The following is a 21,408-nucleotide window of genomic DNA, read 5'->3' on the forward strand; positions in this document are numbered from 1 at the left end:
AGAGTTGCATGATGTTCACTGTTGATAAATACGTAAAAGAACAATGATGGGGAAAGAAAAAGTAGTTTTTTAAGAACATGTATAGAGTTATGATTTTTAGACATAGTATACTGTGCATATATTCAGTAAATTCTGCAGTATGGACTAATTATGTGGGGAAATGCAGTAGGATGGAATCAGGTTGTAAATTACAAAATATTCTTTCCGAGCATCTTGAAAAACTGTTTTTCAAAATTTAAATTTATTAATCCTACCATCTTTATTTAATTACGAACCACTAATACATATTAATAATAGAAAAATTTGCATAACACTTTTTTTATTTTCACATAATTATAGTACAAGAAAGTAAGGGACATCTCAAGATCCTACTTGAATTGATGCAACTAAAACAATAAAAAAGGAACATCAAAAGTCTTAGTATAATACATAGTATTTTATGGCAGCTAAGGAACATTTAACATAACTTTGACCACTACTAAGGCTTTGTCTGGCTTTGGTAAGTTTACTCCAATAATTAACAAAATTACATTTTTTCATTGTAAACTAAATTTTTTTAGACAAATGGTCTACATTTATTTCAAAACTTTGAAGATATACATGTTCTTATGAGACAAAATTTTTATGTGCAAGTTAATCTTTTTACAAAAATATAATTTGTATGCAGTTTGCATAGTCTAATTAAATCCCCTTGAGCCCTCCCCTTGTTGATCCCTTTAATCTAATATTTTATGCAACAAAGATTACAAAATTTATATTTTTATTAACTTCAACCATTTTATGAAGTTCACATTATCATAGTAATGAAATTGTAATCCATTTCTTTAACATTTCTGTTATAGTTTCCAAAGGATAAAATAATAAATATCTAGTTCTATCTGCCAATAATGGAATGAAAAAAATAATGGAAATTTTGTATATGGTGTGGCGTACTCCTACCTTGTTAGAGAAAGAGGATGATAGTTTTTATAATCCAAAACTGTTCCTGTCACAGAAATCAGCAGTCATTACAGTTAAGGAGTTTACTGAGAGAACTTTTTCAAAAGAAGTTACACCAGATTAGTTCAGTGTGGAAAAAAAAGTAGTGTCATTCCATGACAGAGATTCATCCATTAGTTTTAGTACTGGAGCAGATACAGTGTTAATAATGCTGGGTAAATTTCTAGGCTGAGACAGTACATTCCCATTTAAAAGTGTGTAACTCTTCCCTAGAAAACATCATGTCATAACTCATTTCTAAACTGCCTTCATGTGAGAGGGGAGATTTTTGCTCATGTGAGACAACATTGATCTCTGGTTGACAAAAAAGTCACTAGCACCAATTTTGTCATGTGATTTCTTAAACTCCATGTCCCGCAGACTGTAGCTGATTAATTCACAACTACCATTATAAACACACGGGCTGAAAGTGGTTTTCATGCATATACAAACTTGTGCCATTAGAGCAGCCTAGTCCCATGCATATATATGCTGCTTTATTGGTTATCTTTTAGAATATGTAAGTATTAATAAACAATGTAGGAGTATGCTAGAACACGTGTTTTGTAACAGGCTTACTGATCTTGCATCCAAATTTAAAAATTATAGCTCATTTATTATCAGTATGACATTGCAGATAAACAGAGCAGACTTCACTAAAAACATAAACAAATAAAAAAGAGTATTTACAGCCTCTAGGAAAATATATTGGGCCAGCTTAATAAGTGATGCTCTGGCAAATGCATGGTAATGCACTATCATCAAACTCATTCTTGGCTTTGTAGAAATGAAGTTTCATACCAATTTGAACTGATTTTTCAAGATATATTGTGGATAGTATAAGGCTACGTGTTTACTATTGTATATTCAGTTTGCTTACTAAACTGTTTGTTTGCGATTTTCTTGCTGCCATCATGGTTGCCCATAAAACAGTATAAAATTGTTCACTAATGCTCAGCCAAAACCCATGAAGTGACATGCACCAACATCAAACTTGATGTTGCTTATATATTGAAGTTAATTTAGAGTCAAAGTAATGTGACTCTGTGGTCTGTGAGAGACTTCCTACTTCCTGCTGACGCTTATTTGAATAGTCTTAGCTTTGTTGGCAGTACAAATATTTTTATGACAGTAGTGTATTGTTTTTTTTCTAGATTCAGATCTACTAGAACTAACTTAGAAATTTACATACATTTTAGCTGTAGTATTGTTGTTATACAGGTTCTTAATGCAGCTCTCAATGTGGGCCATGTCTATTTTTCACAGTAAATGTGCTCTAAATCAGTTATTTATTATTTGGTTTCATTAGATTTGTGATAAAGACCTCTAAAAAGTGTTATCCTTGCAATTGTTGAGAAAAATCCTAGTTTTTAAGATATTAAAAGTTTTAATGGTCGCCATTTTGAAAATATTAAAGATAATTTCATTATATTTTTTCAATATCTGGTTATTATAAATGGCCTTGTTATTATAATTTGAGCCAAATTTGGTATAATTTAATTCATTAAGATATTCATTTTGTTATAAAAAACACATACAGACAGACAGATGGGAAACTAAGCATCGGAAACCCATGTTCATATGGTAAAATATGTTTGTCTTGACCTGACCAATAACGTGATATACACCTTTTTCCAGAAAGTTACGGGACACCCTGTATATGTAATATGGTAGTAGAATAGAGACTTGCATACATATTATCATGAATGTAATTAAAATTAAAAATAAAAAAAAGTCTATGCCCTCCTTACTCTTTTAGTTGATAGTAGTGTCTTATGACTTTTACTCATTTGTGGTTTTTACAAGCACTACTTAAAAGGATGCGCTAAATTTCTTCCACTGAAGACTTTCAAGGATTGAAATCTACCATCTTCTTCAGGAGTTAAAAACTTAACATATACGATTAAGCAAGCCTTTGAATTCACCAAAGTCAAAACTAAACAAATAGCATGACAAAATATAATTTGCCTAGCTAATTCAAAATGCCTTATATGAAATGGACACTTCCATTCTTATGGTACTAGGCTTCTCACAGGACTGAAAGATTTCAAAAGAAGTCTAAATATGCTGGTTCTAAATTAGACAAGACTTCCTGCTGAAATAAAGAAAACTGAATCAAGGGGTCTCAGAGCATATCTTAAAGCTTGGCTTCTTCAAAGACCATTTTACAACAGCAGAGTATTTGGACTGGCCCAACAACTTCTCATGAATACATTTGTGTCAAACTACCCAATTTGTATTATATGACACCATTTAAAATGTTGATAATTGTATAATAGTTTCTCTCTCTCACACTCACAACACTCGAGAAATTGAGTACTTATCCTGATTTCTTATTTTACTTTGGCGAATTACTCATTGTAGATGAACTTACATTTTATTTGTGCTCGTTTAACTTTATCTTTAATTTACACCTGAAGAGGATATATTGTACTCTTTGTAACACAATGTTCTATTTTTGTTCCTTAAAACAAGCCCAAATGTTCCAAATTCTTTTATTATTATCTCTAAGCTCATTTTTACAGACATTTTGAAGAAGAACAAAGACAGGTGTAAATAATGGATACAGTTTTAGTAAAGTATTTATTAATATTAATTGCCACCACTGGCATATAAAAGTATTTACGCTTTTATAATTTCCTATACAATATATCAAATCTTTGATTTCACTAGTTAAATTTACACATTGTTTCATATAAACATACAATAAGAAATACACCAAATGTCACAACACGGTAGGGTAAAGGACTTAGTGCTCAGTAACTGTAATTAAAGTTATCAATACAAAAGAAGGAATATTGGAAGACAGTTGAAGTCGATGTTAACAACAGTTCTACAACATAATCACTAACAGAATATGCATAAAGTATATAACACTTTACAAACTATATATTTAAATAAATGTATAACACTGATAACATTACAATAAAGAGGATTAACACAAGGTCTCTACATTCAAACAAACCATTAAAGGATAATAGTTACAGGATCGCCATCCTATGTGATGAATCTGACTCACACTGTTAAGAATGACAGTATCAATCGTACCACACACACACACACACCAATCATTGATTTAATCAGTCCATTTTGATCAATCTTGAATGTATCTTAATCTCAAAAATGAGATGGTGTAGCCTAGCAGTTCAAATTTTACGTTTGTTTCCTAAGCGTAAAGCAACATTTGTTCAATCATTCCAAATCATATAGGCTGTTTTAAAACATTTTCTTCTTTTTTAGGTTATCTAATATGTGTGAAGACAATAACATGAGTAAAAGAAATACTGGACCTAACCAATCAAATAAACCTTGATCAATAAAATTACCATTCTTTTAATAAACTCATGCAAAAATTGTTCACTTCAGTCTTTTGTCAATCTATTCTTCACCAAAGTGTATATACTTCACAAACAGAGAAGACATGCTATAGCAATATTGCCTGAACAACAATTTGGTCTTCAATGCATCCAAAAGAAAATGGGGAAGACATAAAGATGACATACCGAGTACACTTTGTGAAACATATGTGAGTTACAACTGAGAATCATCTCTTACGGAAACAATATATATTAATATATTGTGTTCAAAATTCACAGCAGTTTATGTTTTAAAGAGACTCATACTCTCATGTTCACTATGGAAGAGTGCTATAGGGGGAGGAGGGAGGGGGGTTTCTTTCATCACTATCTTTCAGCGAGTGCTGGTTTTGCAAAAAGATGTAGTGTGAATCACGGCTAGCTTAAATTTTCAAGACAGTTGTAGAAAGGCTTTTAAGAACTTGGGTATACTCTCATTGGTATCTATTAAGGTCATTAAATAGGCCTTAAAAGGAAATCTTTTAAGGAATCCATACACATCAAGCAAGCATGGCGATGACTAATTTGCCAGAGCATAGATCAGTTAAATTTGCAAAGAAGCGATCTTATGCAGGCTTTACAACATGATACCAGAACTCAAGAACCTTAACCCTCAGGTTTTGTAGTGGCTAGTGGAAACATCTATTTATGCCCTGGAAGAGTTCAAAACCAGCATCAACGACTGATATGTTTTTATGAATGTTTTAACTTTTAATTGTAAATAATGTATCGACACTATCTCTGCCCTTAATAAATATGAAAATAAAGAATACTGTCTATAGTGGAGAATAACTTTCTAAGCTCCCGCTAAGCAGAACTAAGTGGCCTTCTTGAACCAAGATCGATAGGGTAATTAATTAATGCTAGAAACTAATGACATCACCCACAATGCTCTACATCTGATGAATTCACAAGCAGAAAACAATTAGATATCTTCTCTATAAGAAGAATATTTTCTCTAGAGTTCTTCAGTCCTACATTTATAGGTGTTGATTGTATATGCGGTGGAAATGAAATAGTTCCCTTTCCTACTTCTTTTAAATAATGAATCAAACAGCTAGGATCCACTATACTGGTTAGAATATTATCTTTTAACATTTTTTGCCCCTTTTCTAAAACGGGGGTACGGAAAATCTTTTAATGGTTAATTACGTATTGTGCACTATAAAATAAAAATACAATATCTAAAGCTGTTTGTTGAATACCTTGTCCACATGCAAAATGCAAATAAACAATTGTGAGTTTTGTTTATGTACATTGGAATACAAATATTTACTCTTCACTGAAGGGGATATCTTAAGAAAATATAATATCCTCTATAGACACATTGCAGTTTTAGTGGAAGTATATTTTGATTTTGATCAACATGTTTTAGCAATTAAACATTTTATTTATAATTATGTAATAAAAATGTTTGAAACTAAAAATATAAATAAAAATATAGTCTATTAGAATAATTGAAAAATTGTGTGTTTAACCAGTATTAAGAAATTTTAATCTTGTTTGAATCTTGCTACTAATTCCAGTAGACTGCAGAAATGCTAGACCTATTCCTCTCAATTTGGAAGTATTAAGAATACTTTAGTTGTACACTTTTCTTTGGGATAGAAAGACAGTCATTTAAATACTTAATTATTAATTTTCTTTGTAACATAATTTAATCATGTTGAAATTGTCTTTTAAAGTTATAACTATTTGAGTGTCATTTCAATGGATTTCAGTACCCACTGTTCACTAATTTAAATAATGTATAATAGTAGAGTATTTAAAATCCATAATACATCTGGATCTAAAGCAGGTATAATCCTTAATAAAATATTACGTATAATGATGAGGAGCAATGTTTATCAAGTCTTATCGTTTCGGTTTAACTTTATTTCTAAATCGTCGAACTGGTGGCTATTCTTTCCTAAAATATTATACAGGCATAACTTTGAACCTTATATAACTTTTAAAGTGTATACCGAATCCCAAAATATAAAATTAGATCTTGATTATATGAACATTAGAATACATAATAATTTTGAACCATTTTGTTCTCTTCAAAACAACTAAGTAGTATTAGTATGAAAACATAAAGATTTCATTATACTATTATTACTCCAGTAACTCATACATAATAATAAACTATGGAAATAAACACATTTAAAACTACTGTGTTTTATTTTAGTATGGCTCAAATAAATTGATAACAGTAAACATTCTTTATAAAATAAACAGGTTACTAAACTTAAAAATCTTGACTTAAAACAGTTGTTGGGGCAAAATTTAAAATAATTCACAATGAGAAACTTTTAAAGAAACAATTTAAATTGATATTAGAAGCTTGTTCAGTCTAAATATAATGCCAAACTTAAATATCAAATAATGATTTTAATAATAGGATGCATGTCAAACAAATCAAAGTTCTCTAGTGTTTGAAGGAGATCAGATAAATATCATTGGCTGCCAATGAAGGATGCATGCTTAACCCTATGAGTGCCAAATCCTTAACTAAACTTAATATTAATATTTAACTTATTGCTACTCTTGACATGTTACAATGTACAACAAATCACTCGCAACTAGAGATAAATAAAAAAACACATGCTTACGTGGCTGGAGCGTAATAAGTGACGGCCAAAACAATCAAATCGTTGAACAAAATTAATGATCACAACTACGTTATCAAATATTAAATAACAATATTGTTTAAAATTAATAATAAATAAATATCATTTGTATGGTATTTCAGATATGGCAGTACATATGCATTATTTATTTACGTTTAAATGCATTAACACTTTGGCTGTAGCAGACACCTTACAGCACAGAGGCCGAGTAATCTATCTGTTTTCACTGAGTATAGACCAGCAGTGAAGGTGTCAAATGGCTTCATGATAATGTGATCTTATATCTTCAAAATTAAAAGCTGCAGTATAATAAGTGGCCACCACCACAACTGAATCATCGACATTCATGATTATCTTTGAAAGTAACAAAACCTAATTGTTGAAACAAATTATGCTATACGTATTTTAATTTACAGTATAGTTTTAACTAAAAAAAATAATAATTTAATGATGAATAAAAAAACTATTTCTAGAGTATGTGTAATTATAAAATATAAATAACAAAACAGTGTAACATTTAATTACTTTCTTACTACTAATTTACTGATAATTCCGTTTGATATAGTGGTTTAATTGTTCATTGATTATATATCTGTAGCCTTGTCAAATATCTGTAGCCTACTATACAGGTGCATATAACAATTTGTAGATGACTAAGGCTATAACAGATCTTACTGAGAAGTACTGTCAAATTCTGTTAGAACAATCCTAAGAAAAGAGGATCGCAATAACCCTTCTACTCTCAGCTTACAGGTCGAGACACGATGATTTGTTTAATCAGGAGTTGGCTCACCATATACCCATTACGGTCATTACATGATCTGGTTCGCTCATGATCTGCGTATTATAACTTCGTGAATGTAACAGGAACTAAACAAGGATAAAATGGAAGATTTTTCAATGGATCTGCCAACATTATGCGGTAATTGCGAAGCCAAAGCAAGAGATTTGATTTTGATGGAAGAAAAATATGAAGCATGTTATCAAGAACGCCATGAACATCGGAACTGTCTTCGTAAGAAAGTAACATCGGAATATGAAAGTGAACTGTCATTTGTTAGTGGCCAAAGAGGTGAAGACCAATCAAAATTAAAGTGTACACAAAACGTGTTAAAGTATGCAATATCAAAGGTGCAAAACTGGAATCCTTATTGGAAGAGGAGAAGTTAAATAATCATATGTTAAAAATAGAAATAAGTAAGAGCAAAATTTAAGTTAATGATGGAGAAAAATTAAGACATGTTGCTAATGAAGAGGAAATAACTGTTTTAACAGAGCAAATAATCAAGTTAGTTTCAGAGCAGGGGGATTCAAAATTCTAATTAATGAACTTGTAAAAAAAAGAATGAATCATTAAATGCCATCCATCAACTGAAACGTGAAAGGCAAACATTGCAAGATGAAATAACTGAAAAAATTAAGGAGGTAATTATAAAAATCGATGATTAAATTCTTTTATTAGCCGCTTATTATACTGCAAGCCTATTTATGTCATAGATACATAAAAACTGTTTTCTAAAAGGTTGGGGAGGCACACTATGTGAGATGCTAAATAAAATAATTAGATTAATATTTTTTTGAAATCTAGGACTATTTTTTTCTATTTACACTAAGAAAATTAAATAGGCACATGCAATAACCTTTTATGTGGGTCTATTAAAAAATAAAATAATAATTTTTCTGATTTAGGCTACATTTTTATTAGGCTATATAAAAACCGTAAATAGGCTACAAAAGTATGTAAAAAAATAACATTAATTCTTTGGTTAAACACTAGAGCTACAATAAAACAAAATCAATGTGTCCTGCACTTAGAGAATTTACTTGTATTTTATCATAAAATGATGACATTTTTTTAAATAGATTACATTGTCAAATACCTGTAGCCTACTATACAGGCACATATAACAATGTGAAGATGACTAAGGCTATAACAGATCTTACAGAGTAGTACTGTCAAATTCTGTTAAAACAATTCTAAGAAAAGAGGATCCCAATAACCCTTCTATTATGGCAAGTGTCAGAAAAAGCAAACATAATAATTTAAACATCTGGCACTCAAAGGGTTTGTCCAGATGTACAGTAAATGTTGATGGTTTAAAATAATTAGCTATTTACAACTTTTAGGAACAAATTACCTACATTTTAGTAGTGTCCTTCTTCTATATAACCTTTTATACTATTGGGAAGGGGCAGTTTTTGAATGTTGTCTAACCTGATAGATTCACGGATGACAAACCGACAAAGATGCTGGAGGGACCTTACATGTTCAAAGCGGGATATTGGTTTGGTTAAGCGTACAGGAAATGATGGATGCCCTGGTGATCTTGGTCGGGAATAGCAATACACAGCAGACTTTGAAAATGACATTGAATGTTCAATCAGTTCTGCAATGCTTGCAAAGCTCTCTTCTGACTGTTGATAGAAACTAAAAAGTCCTCGGCCCAAACTATACTCTATTCGAGTGTGAAGTGTTTTCCCAGAACTTCTGAAAACTAAGACTTAGTATGAAATGATCTGCTGATGAATCTCTCAATAAAAAGGCTCCATCTGGCTGGTCACTTAGTTTCTCTTCAGCTTCTTCTTTTGAAATAGAGCCCCAATACCATCCATACTTTGACAACTTCAAAAGTTCACTCATTAAAACCAGATTTAAGATTTGATGTTAAATCTTCATTCCGAGTTTCTTCTGTATCTAAGATAATTTCACATACATCTTCCTGCTCTATATTTTCAAACTCATCCAACTTTTTTGTTGATAAGACTGGCGATGAAGTAATGATATCATCTGCTATCCTAAGATTTGAAGGGATAGTACTTTCCATTTCACATTCCCTATGTAAACTATTTAAACTGTCAGTCTTTAGAGTGCTTTCTTCCAATTTTTCTCTACAACAATCTGATATAGGAATATTATTTGGTATTTGTTTAACAGATTCACTAGACCTCATAACATTCACTGCTGATTCAGTGATCTGTGACTCACTGGAATCACAAATATTAATTAGCTCATTTGATCTTCTGGTAATATTGGATAAATTACCTGTTGAATCACTGCAATTATCACTTGTTCTTGATTTGACATGACTTTGAGATTCTGATCTGGTTTTCAGTTTAAAGCCTCTACCCTTAAAACAAGATTTGCTTGTTATACTGTTTTGACCAAAATCTTTGTTTTAAAGTGTTTAGGATACCAGTCTTTTTTCTTTTCTCTTGGTCCATGTTAGTTTCTTCAAATATTCTTCAATTAATGTTTCAATAAATTAAAAAAGGAACTGGAAACTAAATATGACTTGTTCTATATTTAGACATTTTACAATCTAATTCTCACTAAAACTGAATAAATTGTCTATGTAATAATGAAGATATAATAAGAGTTTTAAGGATGAATTCCCTCCTAACTATTAACCAACCACTTAAATCTTGGCGATCCATCATATTTGCAAACACAGAAGAGAGTAAACACACGTAAAAACTAATTAATAGAAATTAGGTTACATCCAGACACTACACAATCATCCAAAGAAATAGAATGACTTTTTTAGGTTACTGTTATAGCTTCAGCTTGTACATAGAGAACGAGAACCGACCATTTCACATCAACAAAAAAACATTAAAACTACCGAAACAGCTGGTCTGTATCAGCACATTACACTTTGGAAGCTATAATACAGTCAGCTGATTTTGTCAAACAGCTGTTTTTATACTTTAAGTTTGTTTTTGTTTGTTTATCGTTTGAGCAGTGGGACTGGGTATTGGTAATGGGAATGGAGTGGAATAGGATTTGGGATAGGACGAATGGAAAATTTAAGGAAGTTGAATAGCCTAGTGTACAACATACACATCTTGTTGTTTTACTGTGTTTATTATTTATACATAAATATTCACTACAACACCTCACATGGTGGTGACGAACAATTAGGCTAGAGATTGAGAAATGAATTGTTTATAAATGTTACGTCTATATTAAGATATATGATAAACACATTCTGAGATAAGCCTCTGTTCTCGTTTGATAAGAAATTAAGCGATTTGGATTGATATCAGTGTTAAAATAACTGTGATTAATTTCGAACTAGGCCCAGATATCAGTTTAATTTGATTGAATTTTAAATATGAAATTTGTATTACCTAATAGTTGACAGGTTTGTACAATTACTAAATTTTATAGGCTGTAATTGTAACATAGCTTACCGCAACTCTTAGAAATAAATAATAAGGCTTTTATATCTTTTGAAAGGTATTGTCTTACAGAGTCAGTGTAGACCCTAGCGTAGTTGAAAAATAACACGCCTTGTTTAAGAGATCTAGCAATATTTACTTAAGCCACATTACCTAAACCGATCTAAAGCCACTTTTAAACAATGTCATAATATTTTACTTGACTTCTAGAAAGAAATTTTAGGTGCTGACAAACCGATACATATATTGACACAAAAATTATTAACATATTTGAATTTCAGATTATAACTGAACGTCCATTGATCTAGGGGACTGGGAATCGGCGCTTCTGTGTGGGGGTATAACAAACTAAGGATCGATAGGTACAAGAGGGGGGGATAACAGGGTTATCGACATTCACATGAAAAAAAGGGCTGGGAATTTGAATGAGTAGAGTACGATAAGTGGACCTGGTTTTATACACCTAAATTATTAAACCATATTTAATTATTATACCTATCGATATAATGAACCAATAGTCATTAATTTGAACAATAACTAAATCACCTACACATTTTCATATTCTCTACACAAGTTATTCTCTAAGTGACTTCTTTTAAATAAAAAATGTTAGGTAACTTTAGAAAAACTATACAAAATAACCTAAAATATGATTTATTGTGTCTTTCTCAGTTTCAAGACGTTTGTATTGTTGTTTACACTTTCTATATTATTTAAATGTCATTTTACCTATCACCTGTTTTAATTTTATTTTTTGAGTAATGGTTACGGTTCCTTTATTATTTATGACATTATGCAATGGTTTAAACTATTAATTTGAAATATTTGACTTCTGTTTAGTATTTTAGATACTTTGATACACATTGGTAGTTCTGTTATTTGATATATAAATTATCGATGATTGTAATAAGCGATATAAAAACTGAGTCCACTTATTGTACTCTGTCCTTTGAATGGCGAGAATAGATAGGTCTGCCAATTGCATTTGACAGTAATTTATGAGTTTTTGGTACTTTCGCCTAGTTATCATTTTTGCCACAGTTTCTACCACCTCTGGTGAATTTTAAATTCAGTGTTTTTATCTTCTGGTATTCAGCAAACTGTGTTCTTTATCTTTTGTGGTGCTGTAACTAGTGAATGATATTTTCTGCATATTCATTATATACAAGTTAGTGTTGTGAGTGTACTTTAAAGTAGACTACTCTGATTGTGTCAAAGTGGACAGAAAAGATGTGTTGTTTTCTTTTATTACATAAAGGGAATTCGGTACTTTGGGATTATACCGACCACACCAGTATGAAGAACACAAAAATATAAATTTATAGAAACAAACATGATAGAACGAAAAAACAACTGTTTAATTACAAAATTACAAACATTTCCAGGTATTGTGATCGGTATTGTTGTCGCTGTTATCTTATCTTTCTCGGGAATCCCGATTACGGCAGGCCGCGCGGCATCACATGATTTGCACGGTACATAATTGCCTTTCCATTACAATTCAATTTATATTTCTTATCAGCCCCTCTAGAATTTGATATTTTACTGATAGGTACTATCTCGAGGGATGTTTTTCTTTCGTTGACCGGAGGCATTCGCATTTTTTTTTCTTTCGCCGACATCAGCGTGAGGCAGCACCCTGCGCTGATGGCCGGAGGCACTCGCATTTTGGGTGGTGGAGTGTGATCAAGAATAAAAACAAGTTTTGAGTGTTTTTTCAATAAAGAGTTTAGTTTTAGTTTGGTAATGTTTGTTTTTGTTGAATTTTGTGTTTGGAGAAATGTAGAGGTAAAACACGGAAGTATAACAAAGCGACGCACCAGCTGAACGGGCGGCGAGACTCTGCAATCACGTTATCTACTAGAACCGCTCGACTTTGACCTCTGTCTGAGGGTGGGGAGGGGTTTGCGATAAGACAATTTCTGTTTTATATTGACGAAATATTGTTCTACGCTAATCTAGTAATCAGTAGAAGCAAAATGTCAAATTATTGGTACTAGTATTCATGTCTGGGTGTGGTCGGTATAAATCCCAAAGTACCGGGAATTCACATTCTTAAGTATGGCGGTCATCGTTCTCTTACATTGGGGGGAAATCGGGTTGTTAAAAGTACTCTGTATATTTACTGTCAGGTATAAGAACACAGTTGCAAAATTTCAAAAATTGGATTTTGAGAAATGACTAACTCCCTGGGCCTGGGGGTTATTGAGCTGTGGAAACTTGGGATCTCTTTTTAGTAGATTTGACGACTATTTATACATTTGAAAGCTTGCTGTAAGGATTGTTTTCGCTTTATTAACTGATTATTTCTCAGATATCAGCATTCCCCAGGATCTAATTTGTATCCTCTACCGTTTAACTTATTTATGAATGATCTGTTAACAACAGTAATGGAAGCTTTTATGTTTGAAGATTACTTAAAGCTTTTCACGGGGTTTGTTTTTAAATTTGCTCAGTAGCAATTGTTAAGTTTGTAGAATGTCGAATCGTGGTGTACAAGCAACAATATTCAAATAAATCCCAGCCAGTAAGATGTTATATCCTTGAATCACCTTTATTTGCCTTCGTTATTTAAATTATTTCAAAAATGCGCTTGACTTAAGCAACTGTATCTTTAGTATGTATTTTTTTTAAAGCACGGATTTTGACGAAAAAATGTCTTGATAATTTTTGCATGTACTGCAGTAAAATGGTTAAAACAAATGAGACATTTATCATTCTACTTCAACAGTGATTGGTACAGTATTTTTATTTAATTGGATTTGAGTACATTACACATTACATTATTAATGTATCTTCAATTTGAGTCTCTCGACAGGTAGTTACAATGAAGATACGGTCTAACACACTTGTACTAACTTAATAAAAAATAATTACACTAGTATAACAAAAACAATAAACTTAACAATTTGTTTTTGACGATAAAGGACTGAACGAGTGTACAGTATTTGAATTACTTACAACTTAATGCACTATTATAACAATAACAATAAACTTAACAATTTGTATTTTACAATAAAGGACTGAACAAGTGTACACAATTTGAATTACTTACAACTTAACATACTAGTATAACATATAGAAATCTTAGTACATGATCAACTTGTTGCCTATCTAGAAAATAATAACTATCTTAATTCATCACAGTTTGGCTTTAGGAGAAATAAATGTACCATTGATGTTGTTGACACATTAATTAGAGAAGTCCTTGATGTTTTTGAGGATGGATCCTTTGCTCAAGTCACTCTCTGTGACTTGAGCAAGGCATTTGACTGTGTTGAACATAATGAACTAATATTGAAACTTAACTATTATGGCATTACTGGTATTTCTGCTAAGTTTTTTCAAGAATACTTAAAAAATCGGAGACAAAAAGTTCTTATTAATGGAAGCTGGTCCAATGAGTTAGTGGTTGAGAGTGGAGTGCCCCAGGGTTCAGTCTTGGGCCCCCTTTTATTCCTACTACACATAAATGATCTTCCTACTGCTGTTAAGGCCAAATCTCTGTTATATGCAGATGACACAACCTTCTTAAATAGTCATACACACTTTGCAGCATTAAAAGACCTTGTGAATGAAACAGTTGAAGAAGCTTCATTGTGGTTCAGGTCAAATGGCTTTTTATTAAATGAATTAAAAACCCAAAATATTTTATTCACCTTAAGACGAACTCCTCAATATGATATAATAAATGATTTCTCTTCTTGTGTAAAATTTCTAGGTATTTTTATTGATAAAAATTTAACATGGAATAATCATATTGAATATATTTCCAAGAGATTATCCCTTGTAATTTTTTTTACTAAGACGAATAATGAAATATGTGCCTGAAAGCTATGTAAAATGTGCTTACTATGCATTTTTTCAATCTATAATAAGGTACGGTTTAGTAATATGGGGTAATAGCACTAAAATCAATGAAATTCTTGTCTTACAAAAAAAGGCAGTCAGGGTAATAGCACAAGCACAACCACTGGACCATTGCAAACCACTTTTCATGAAACTAGAATTGCAAACTGTTATTAACCTATATATAATATATATATATATATATATATATATATATATATATATATTTGACTCAGTATTATACATTATGAAATATATTCAATCTCAAACTTTTAGCAGAGATCTACATAGCCATAATACCAGAAATAAAAATAATATTGTAATGCAACATTGTAGGCTAAGCAAAACCCAACAAAGTCATATTTTAATTTCCCAACAGATTTACAACAAATTAATAGGTCTAGTTAATAAGTATTCTGTAAATATTTTTAAAACTAAGCTATATAACTGGTTAATACAGAACCCATTTTATGAACTTTCAGAGTTTTTTAGTATTAATGATATATATTTCTAGATTGTCCAATTGCATATTCCAATTTGTTAATCTAGTGGTTTAAAGCTTTCATCTGTATACTGGAATTATGTTTTATTTAACATCAAACCTAAAATATATGTACAATATTTTTGTATATATTAGAGTAATATCTCTTTTGACTATGCCACTTAGGTGTATTTATGACTTTGTCAATGCATTTTGTAAAATGACAATAAACATTATTCTATTCTATTCTATTCTATTCTAATAACAATAAACATCAATTTGTATTTTACGATAAAGAACTGAACGAAGTATACAGAATTTGAATTACTTACAACTTCACACTAGTATAACAATAACAATAAACATCAATTTGTATTTGACGATAAAGGGCTAAAGGAGTTAAGAGAATTAGAATAATTTACAACTTAACGCTCAGTAGTAATTTTGGAATGTTGCAGGCAAAAAGATGAACAAAAATCTTCAATCACCGACAGCATTGACAGAGTTCGCTCCTCTTAGCCCAGAGCCTGACGACAGTCCAGGGATCTCTCAGCTGCTGACCAAACTGTTTAAACGTAGCTCCAACAATGCCCCTGGTAGGGCTCAGTCCACATTTTACATTGGTACTTGATCTATACAACTCAGTCTGTACTGTGTCCTTACAACTCAGTCTGCACTGTGTCCTGACAACTCAGTCTGCACTGTGTTCTGACAACTCAGTCTGTACTGTGTTCTGAAGCTGTCAGCGTTTTTTTCAGCTTCCATTTTGTCCATACATCGTTTTGCTTTTGTTTTGTCTATGTCTTGTGCGTTGCGTTATTGTTGACTTCTGTTTTATGCTTTGAAGTAGTACTTAATTGTAGTATACGGTAGCAAAAGCTGAGGTAAGACAGTTATATAGAAGGCTACAACAATGTATATGCAAAACTGGTAAATGAATACACCATGAGGAGAGTGTACTCATAAAGCTTGAAGAGTATTATCGTAGCCTGTGTCTGTAATTTGTAGAGATGTGGAAATTTATTACTGGAGAAGTTATTACGACAACACTTAAGTAGAAAGAAGAAGCTAGTTACTGAGTTCAAGGGCTTTTCAAAGCTATGACTACTTTTCATCCTATCTACTTTTTGTACGGCTTTATTTGTACGTAAACATGATTAACTCAGTAACTTTATTGAGTGAGCATTATTTCAATCTCCTATTAGTTGATTCCGTTTAAGATGGCACTAACATTTAAGTGTATTTTTGTTATTTAATGTATATTATGACCGTATTATATGATTGGTGTTATCACTGTTTCAGCTGAGACAAAACAACCACAGCCAACCGAAGCAGCCACAAGAACTGAGTTACCAGAAGCAACAGACACAAGGTGGCAGGACAATCCTGAGTTTAACAAGGTAACACGAGCTTTCAACTGCAAATAAATAGCTCCTTAAAGTACAAGTACTTTGGTTCAGAACTACACCTAAGCTGCTAATGCTTAGAAATTTGTTAGTTTCAAAACTACCAACATCCGTCTTTTCAAAAGTAAAAGAGAATGTATCGTGACACTGTTTCAAAATTAAATACTAGTATTCTAGGTGGGCAATCAGGATACATCTTACAATTGTAGGTCAAGCACACAAATTATTACAAACTACAAAGCTTCAATTGTCTTCAATTTGGAAGGAATGCCAAAATGTGGTGTATGTCCTTACTGTGGTGGACTGGGAGCAAACGGCAGGAGCAAAATAATGGCTCTTTCTTATACAATTGTCCTGATACTGTATGGTTTTAAGCAATCTAAAACTTCATAATTGATAGATTTTCAACTAAAAGCTGTTGGGTGAATTGCTAAATACAGCAGTAATAGTTTTATTTTGATCTGGTTCTGGGATTGGTGGTATAAATCTTATATTATGTTCTCACAGCTTGAAGTGTTATTACTTATTTTGTTGTGCGTTTGATAATGCTGTGATTGAGCAAAACGCGTCATGCTAAGAATAAATTGGATTGTTCAAGCTGAGAGTACATAACATAAGAGGAATAAAAGTGTTTTTAAATGTTATGAATTATGTGATTTTCCTCTGAGGAAAGTATATATAGAACCCCACACTTAGTCCTAGATGAACCGTTGTGCCTATGTGATTTGTTACTTTATCACAAAAGTGTTCTGTCACATAAACAAAGTAGCTAAAATTATAAAAAGCTGAAGATAACCCATTTCGAGGAGACAACCCCGAAGGATTTACACCTTGGAATACCGCAGAATGGTTGAGGACCCGTCATAATTGACGCTGAGCATAACCCTACATGTGTGCCTAGTCAGTGCACCCCACAAAACATGTACTTTCTTCCATCAAAAAAACTACTTTTTGTGTGCGCCCTTAGGGACTGACTGGTCCAATTTCTTTCCTTATAATACCTGACCAAGGCTGAGCTAGACTGACCGGCTTCTTTATCTTTCATTGGGAGGGACACAGATGCCTACTCAATTCCAACACATGAAACAGGTAGAAAAAAGATCGCAGGAATCACCTGAAATTTGAGTGCAAGTACAGCATAGCTAACAAGCAATCATTTGAGAGCAGGTACAGCATAGCTAATAAGCAGACACATCACACATAAAACCAGCTAAGGTGGATAAAGTGCTCTTTAAACTGCTTCTAGCTTAACACTAAGTGTCTTTGGAAATAGCATTTTTCGTCTTTGTCTGACTCTCTACCGGAATTCCAAAAACTAAACACATCATACACGAATATTGAGTTAAGCTTCATTTTACTTACTACTGAGTGCATTGTGTAAAATCTAACAGTAATATTCGCATTCAATCAACAACTTCCCACCATAACCACATTATGTGTAGAGAGCACAACATAACCTCCAATTCTGTTGGTTGTAACCTCAAACATTCTAACTTGTGTGAAAAATACATCCAGTAGCCTGAACCACTATTGGGTTTGTTATTACAAATAAAGTAGATAGCTTTTTGATAGCTTAACTTTAAGACTGTACAGAAATCATTCACACTGCAAATGGAGGAGATAGAACTCAACTCCAGTTGTTGTTCAAGGAGCCACACTCGGACTCCAGCAGCTTGTCTGGAGGGGACCAATACCGGCTGGAGGTTACAGAAGGTCGTAGTCTACCCAATGTTCTCAAAAGAATAAGCAACTTATTGGCGCTCAAAAGTAGTGTAAGTTTTTCATTGTCCATTTATATTTTTAGATAGGCAACTTTAAGAAGTCATGTATGACATATTGTTTAGACATGATTTTTCTAGGCGCAATAAAGCATTCAAATTGATTTTAATTCCAACACTTAAACAACAACAAAATTAAAGTTGAAATTGAAAGAAACATGTTCATTAAAACTTCTAAATGATGACATCTTTGATCTTAAACTGATGATTGATTTCTCAAAAAGGGCACCCGTTGTTTAAAAAATATGGATAGTATTAAATAATATATTACTCAACTAACTTCTCATTGAAAATAAAAATTCTTTAATAACAGTTAAACTTTTCCATCTTGAGCTCAAATGATTCCTAAATTATTTTTAAATACCACAAAAGATCATCTTTGTACATGCTCAATAATCGGTAAATTTAAAAATAATTTTTTCACTTTAAAATCCGTTCTATATATGAGATGTATAACTTCAGAAATAAATCAAATATAAAATTAAAATAACTGTTAAAATTGTAATGCATTCAATTTGAAACTTTAATTAAAATTGTACAGTAAACTGATAATTCTAATGAGTTGGAAGAATGTTTGATACGAACAATGTTTCAAATTGTGCATCATGCAAAAAGTGGATACCAGAGAATAGTTCTATAGAGTGATAGGTTAGAGTAGTGAAATGTTGGCAGGGCCTGCAAGCCTACAAGGACACAGAACTGAAGCAGTACTGGATGCCTGACTCTGTGAGCAAGGAGTGTTACGATTGTGGGGAGAAGTTCACCACGTTCCGCCGCAAGCATCATTGCCGCGTCTGTGGCCAGATCTTCTGCTCACGCTGCTGTAACCAAGAGATCCCTGGCAAGATCATGGGCTGTACCGGTAAACCGTTTACTACGGAACTTAGTGTAAATTAGATTATAAACTGATCAAGGCTGTTAAATATATATATTTATATATATATATATTTATATATAGCCAATTCGTACTTCAAAGGAAATCCAAAGTAACTTTATTTTCTTTTCAAAATATATTAATATTCACTTCTCTACCCGGTACTATTAAAATAATAATAAACCAGCATCGTACAAGATATTCTTAATTTTTAATACCTGATATAAAGCATTTTTTGAATCTAGCAAAGATTATGAACCTAGGTAATAGTTTTTTTTAAATGAAAATGAATGGGTTCATTTGTTATAATTTTATCTAAAGTGAAACTAAATTCATGCAGGTTTAGTTAGAACTTTCTCATTGAGTTTGAATGTTGTATTTTTTCAAAAAAAATAAGACAAAAATGTTGATGAAGCATACAAAAACATTTTATTTGTATAAAAATGGTAGTTTTTATTTATTTGTGTTGGTGTTTTCTAGATACATTTATTCAGTTACATTGTCACTTTATATTTGCGTATTTTCCATTGAAAGGGATAACAAGATTTCAGACATTTACCATTGTTATATGTTACAAAATGTATATGTATATAATACATTTCAAAGGTTTATATCTATCTTTGATATATTATCAATAGAATTCTGTATTTTTAAGATGTTGTTATTGCTTATTTATTTTATTATTTTTCTGTAAACAGAATGGTTCTGCCACTCAAAAAAAGTGCTCCACTTTTACTTTTGCAGCTGTGACGTGTTTGTGCTCTTGACTCCTGTTATAGAGTCAATGCCTGAGTTCATTTTCCTAAAGTTGTCTGCAACTCTCAAGCTTGTCCAGTATAATACATTTTTTTGAGTGACTGTCCATTATCACACGTTGCAGGTGTTTTAAGTACATGTTTATTTATCTTATTAAGTTTTCTCTTTCTCTGAGAAAGAGAGTAGATTTCAATCCTCAAAATGTAGGATATTGTATACATTTTGTAATATATAATGATGGCAATGTCCGAAATCCTATCATCCTTAAAAACTATCCATTGTCAATAACATGTTTTAAACAAAGATATACCATTGCCAAGCCTCATTTCTTGTTTTAGGTGATCTAAGAGTATGCACGTATTGCGGAAAGGTTGTCTTGTCGTACCTACAGTCGGCTGATATGGGAGCAGACCTCTCGTCGGACCTTCGGGCGCTACAGGAAGATCTGCAAACCAAATTCGGGGATTCGGACGTAACGCTTTTCCCACCAATCCTCAACCCAGCTTAGCTATCCCAGCAGCCGAACGGGACGATGCGGTCAAACGCAAGCCCTCTGTTTGGCTATCAAGAGGAGAAATTCATACAGGCAAGGTAGTAAATAAAAGGATATACGTTCAGTTAAGTTGCAAGTTTATATTTTCTTGGTAACTGGTTTATGCATTAATATTTCAATAATCCATCTGTCCTTATAGATTGTAACTAGTCGTTATAGTACCACCTTTTACAGTAAGTTAGAATTATCTAATTTTGTATACAACCTTCTAGCAGCCATTGGCCAGTGCAAGGATCTTATCAAACAGAATAAGAGGGAGAGTCGATACAGTGTAAGAGAGGATGGTACTGAAAGTGCTACAGTCACAGACAGGATTTCATCTTGCACTGTCTCTAACTCATATCTAAAGTCCGGCGTCTTAGACTTTGTGGCGATCGGCTCTCCCAAATACTTTTTCCTGTAAGACAAATAAATGATGTAATATTACAGTTGAGTTGGTGTGTTTGTGTTCACAGGCAGTACACCAGGGATGAGCACACGTCTCCCTTACAGAGTCTGATGTGCGAGCTGTCTCACCCGAGCAGTGGTCTGACAGCCAGACTCGGCTACGGTTTCTTCACAGCAAGTCAGCTAATAGATTGGC

General features: G+C 32.2%; 2 protein-coding genes across 2 annotated transcripts; one reads left to right on the forward strand and one right to left on the reverse strand.

The window, feature by feature from the left end:
- Positions 1-8,985: 8,985 nt before the first annotated feature.
- On the reverse strand, positions 8,986-9,587 carry LOC124373408 (suppressor of cytokine signaling 6-like). Its single transcript, XM_046831781.1, is given in 2 exon segments — positions 8,986-9,439; positions 9,441-9,587. Coding segments are annotated over 2 exon segments (495 nt in total). The 3' UTR covers positions 8,986-9,091.
- Positions 9,588-10,845: 1,258 nt separating this feature from the next.
- Positions 10,846-20,780, forward strand: LOC124373407 (1-phosphatidylinositol 3-phosphate 5-kinase-like). Its single transcript, XM_046831780.1, has 6 exons — positions 10,846-11,091; positions 15,917-16,081; positions 16,761-16,858; positions 18,514-18,636; positions 19,315-19,504; positions 20,611-20,780. Exons 2-6 carry the CDS (start codon positions 15,925-15,927, stop codon positions 20,778-20,780), a joined length of 738 nt encoding a protein of 245 aa, XP_046687736.1. The 5' UTR covers positions 10,846-11,091; positions 15,917-15,924.
- Positions 20,781-21,408: the final 628 nt, after the last annotated feature.

This window comes from Homalodisca vitripennis, unplaced genomic scaffold (assembly GCF_021130785.1).
Source record: "Homalodisca vitripennis isolate AUS2020 unplaced genomic scaffold, UT_GWSS_2.1 ScUCBcl_5480;HRSCAF=12213, whole genome shotgun sequence".
Taxonomy (NCBI): domain Eukaryota; kingdom Metazoa; phylum Arthropoda; class Insecta; order Hemiptera; family Cicadellidae; genus Homalodisca; species Homalodisca vitripennis.

What these genes read in the sequence shown, in the direction of transcription:
- LOC124373407 (XM_046831780.1), top strand. Translation starts at nt 15,925, where the DNA reads ATGAACAAAAATCTTCAATCACCGACAGCATTGACAGAGTTCGCTCCT. An exon ending in TCAGTCCACATTTTACATTG is followed by an intron (nt 16,082 to 16,760) that starts GTACTTGATCTA and finishes TCACTGTTTCAG; the next exon opens with CTGAGACAAAACAACCACAG. An exon ending in CAAGATCATGGGCTGTACCG is followed by an intron (nt 19,505 to 20,610) that starts GTAAACCGTTTA and finishes TTCTTGTTTTAG; the next exon opens with GTGATCTAAGAGTATGCACG.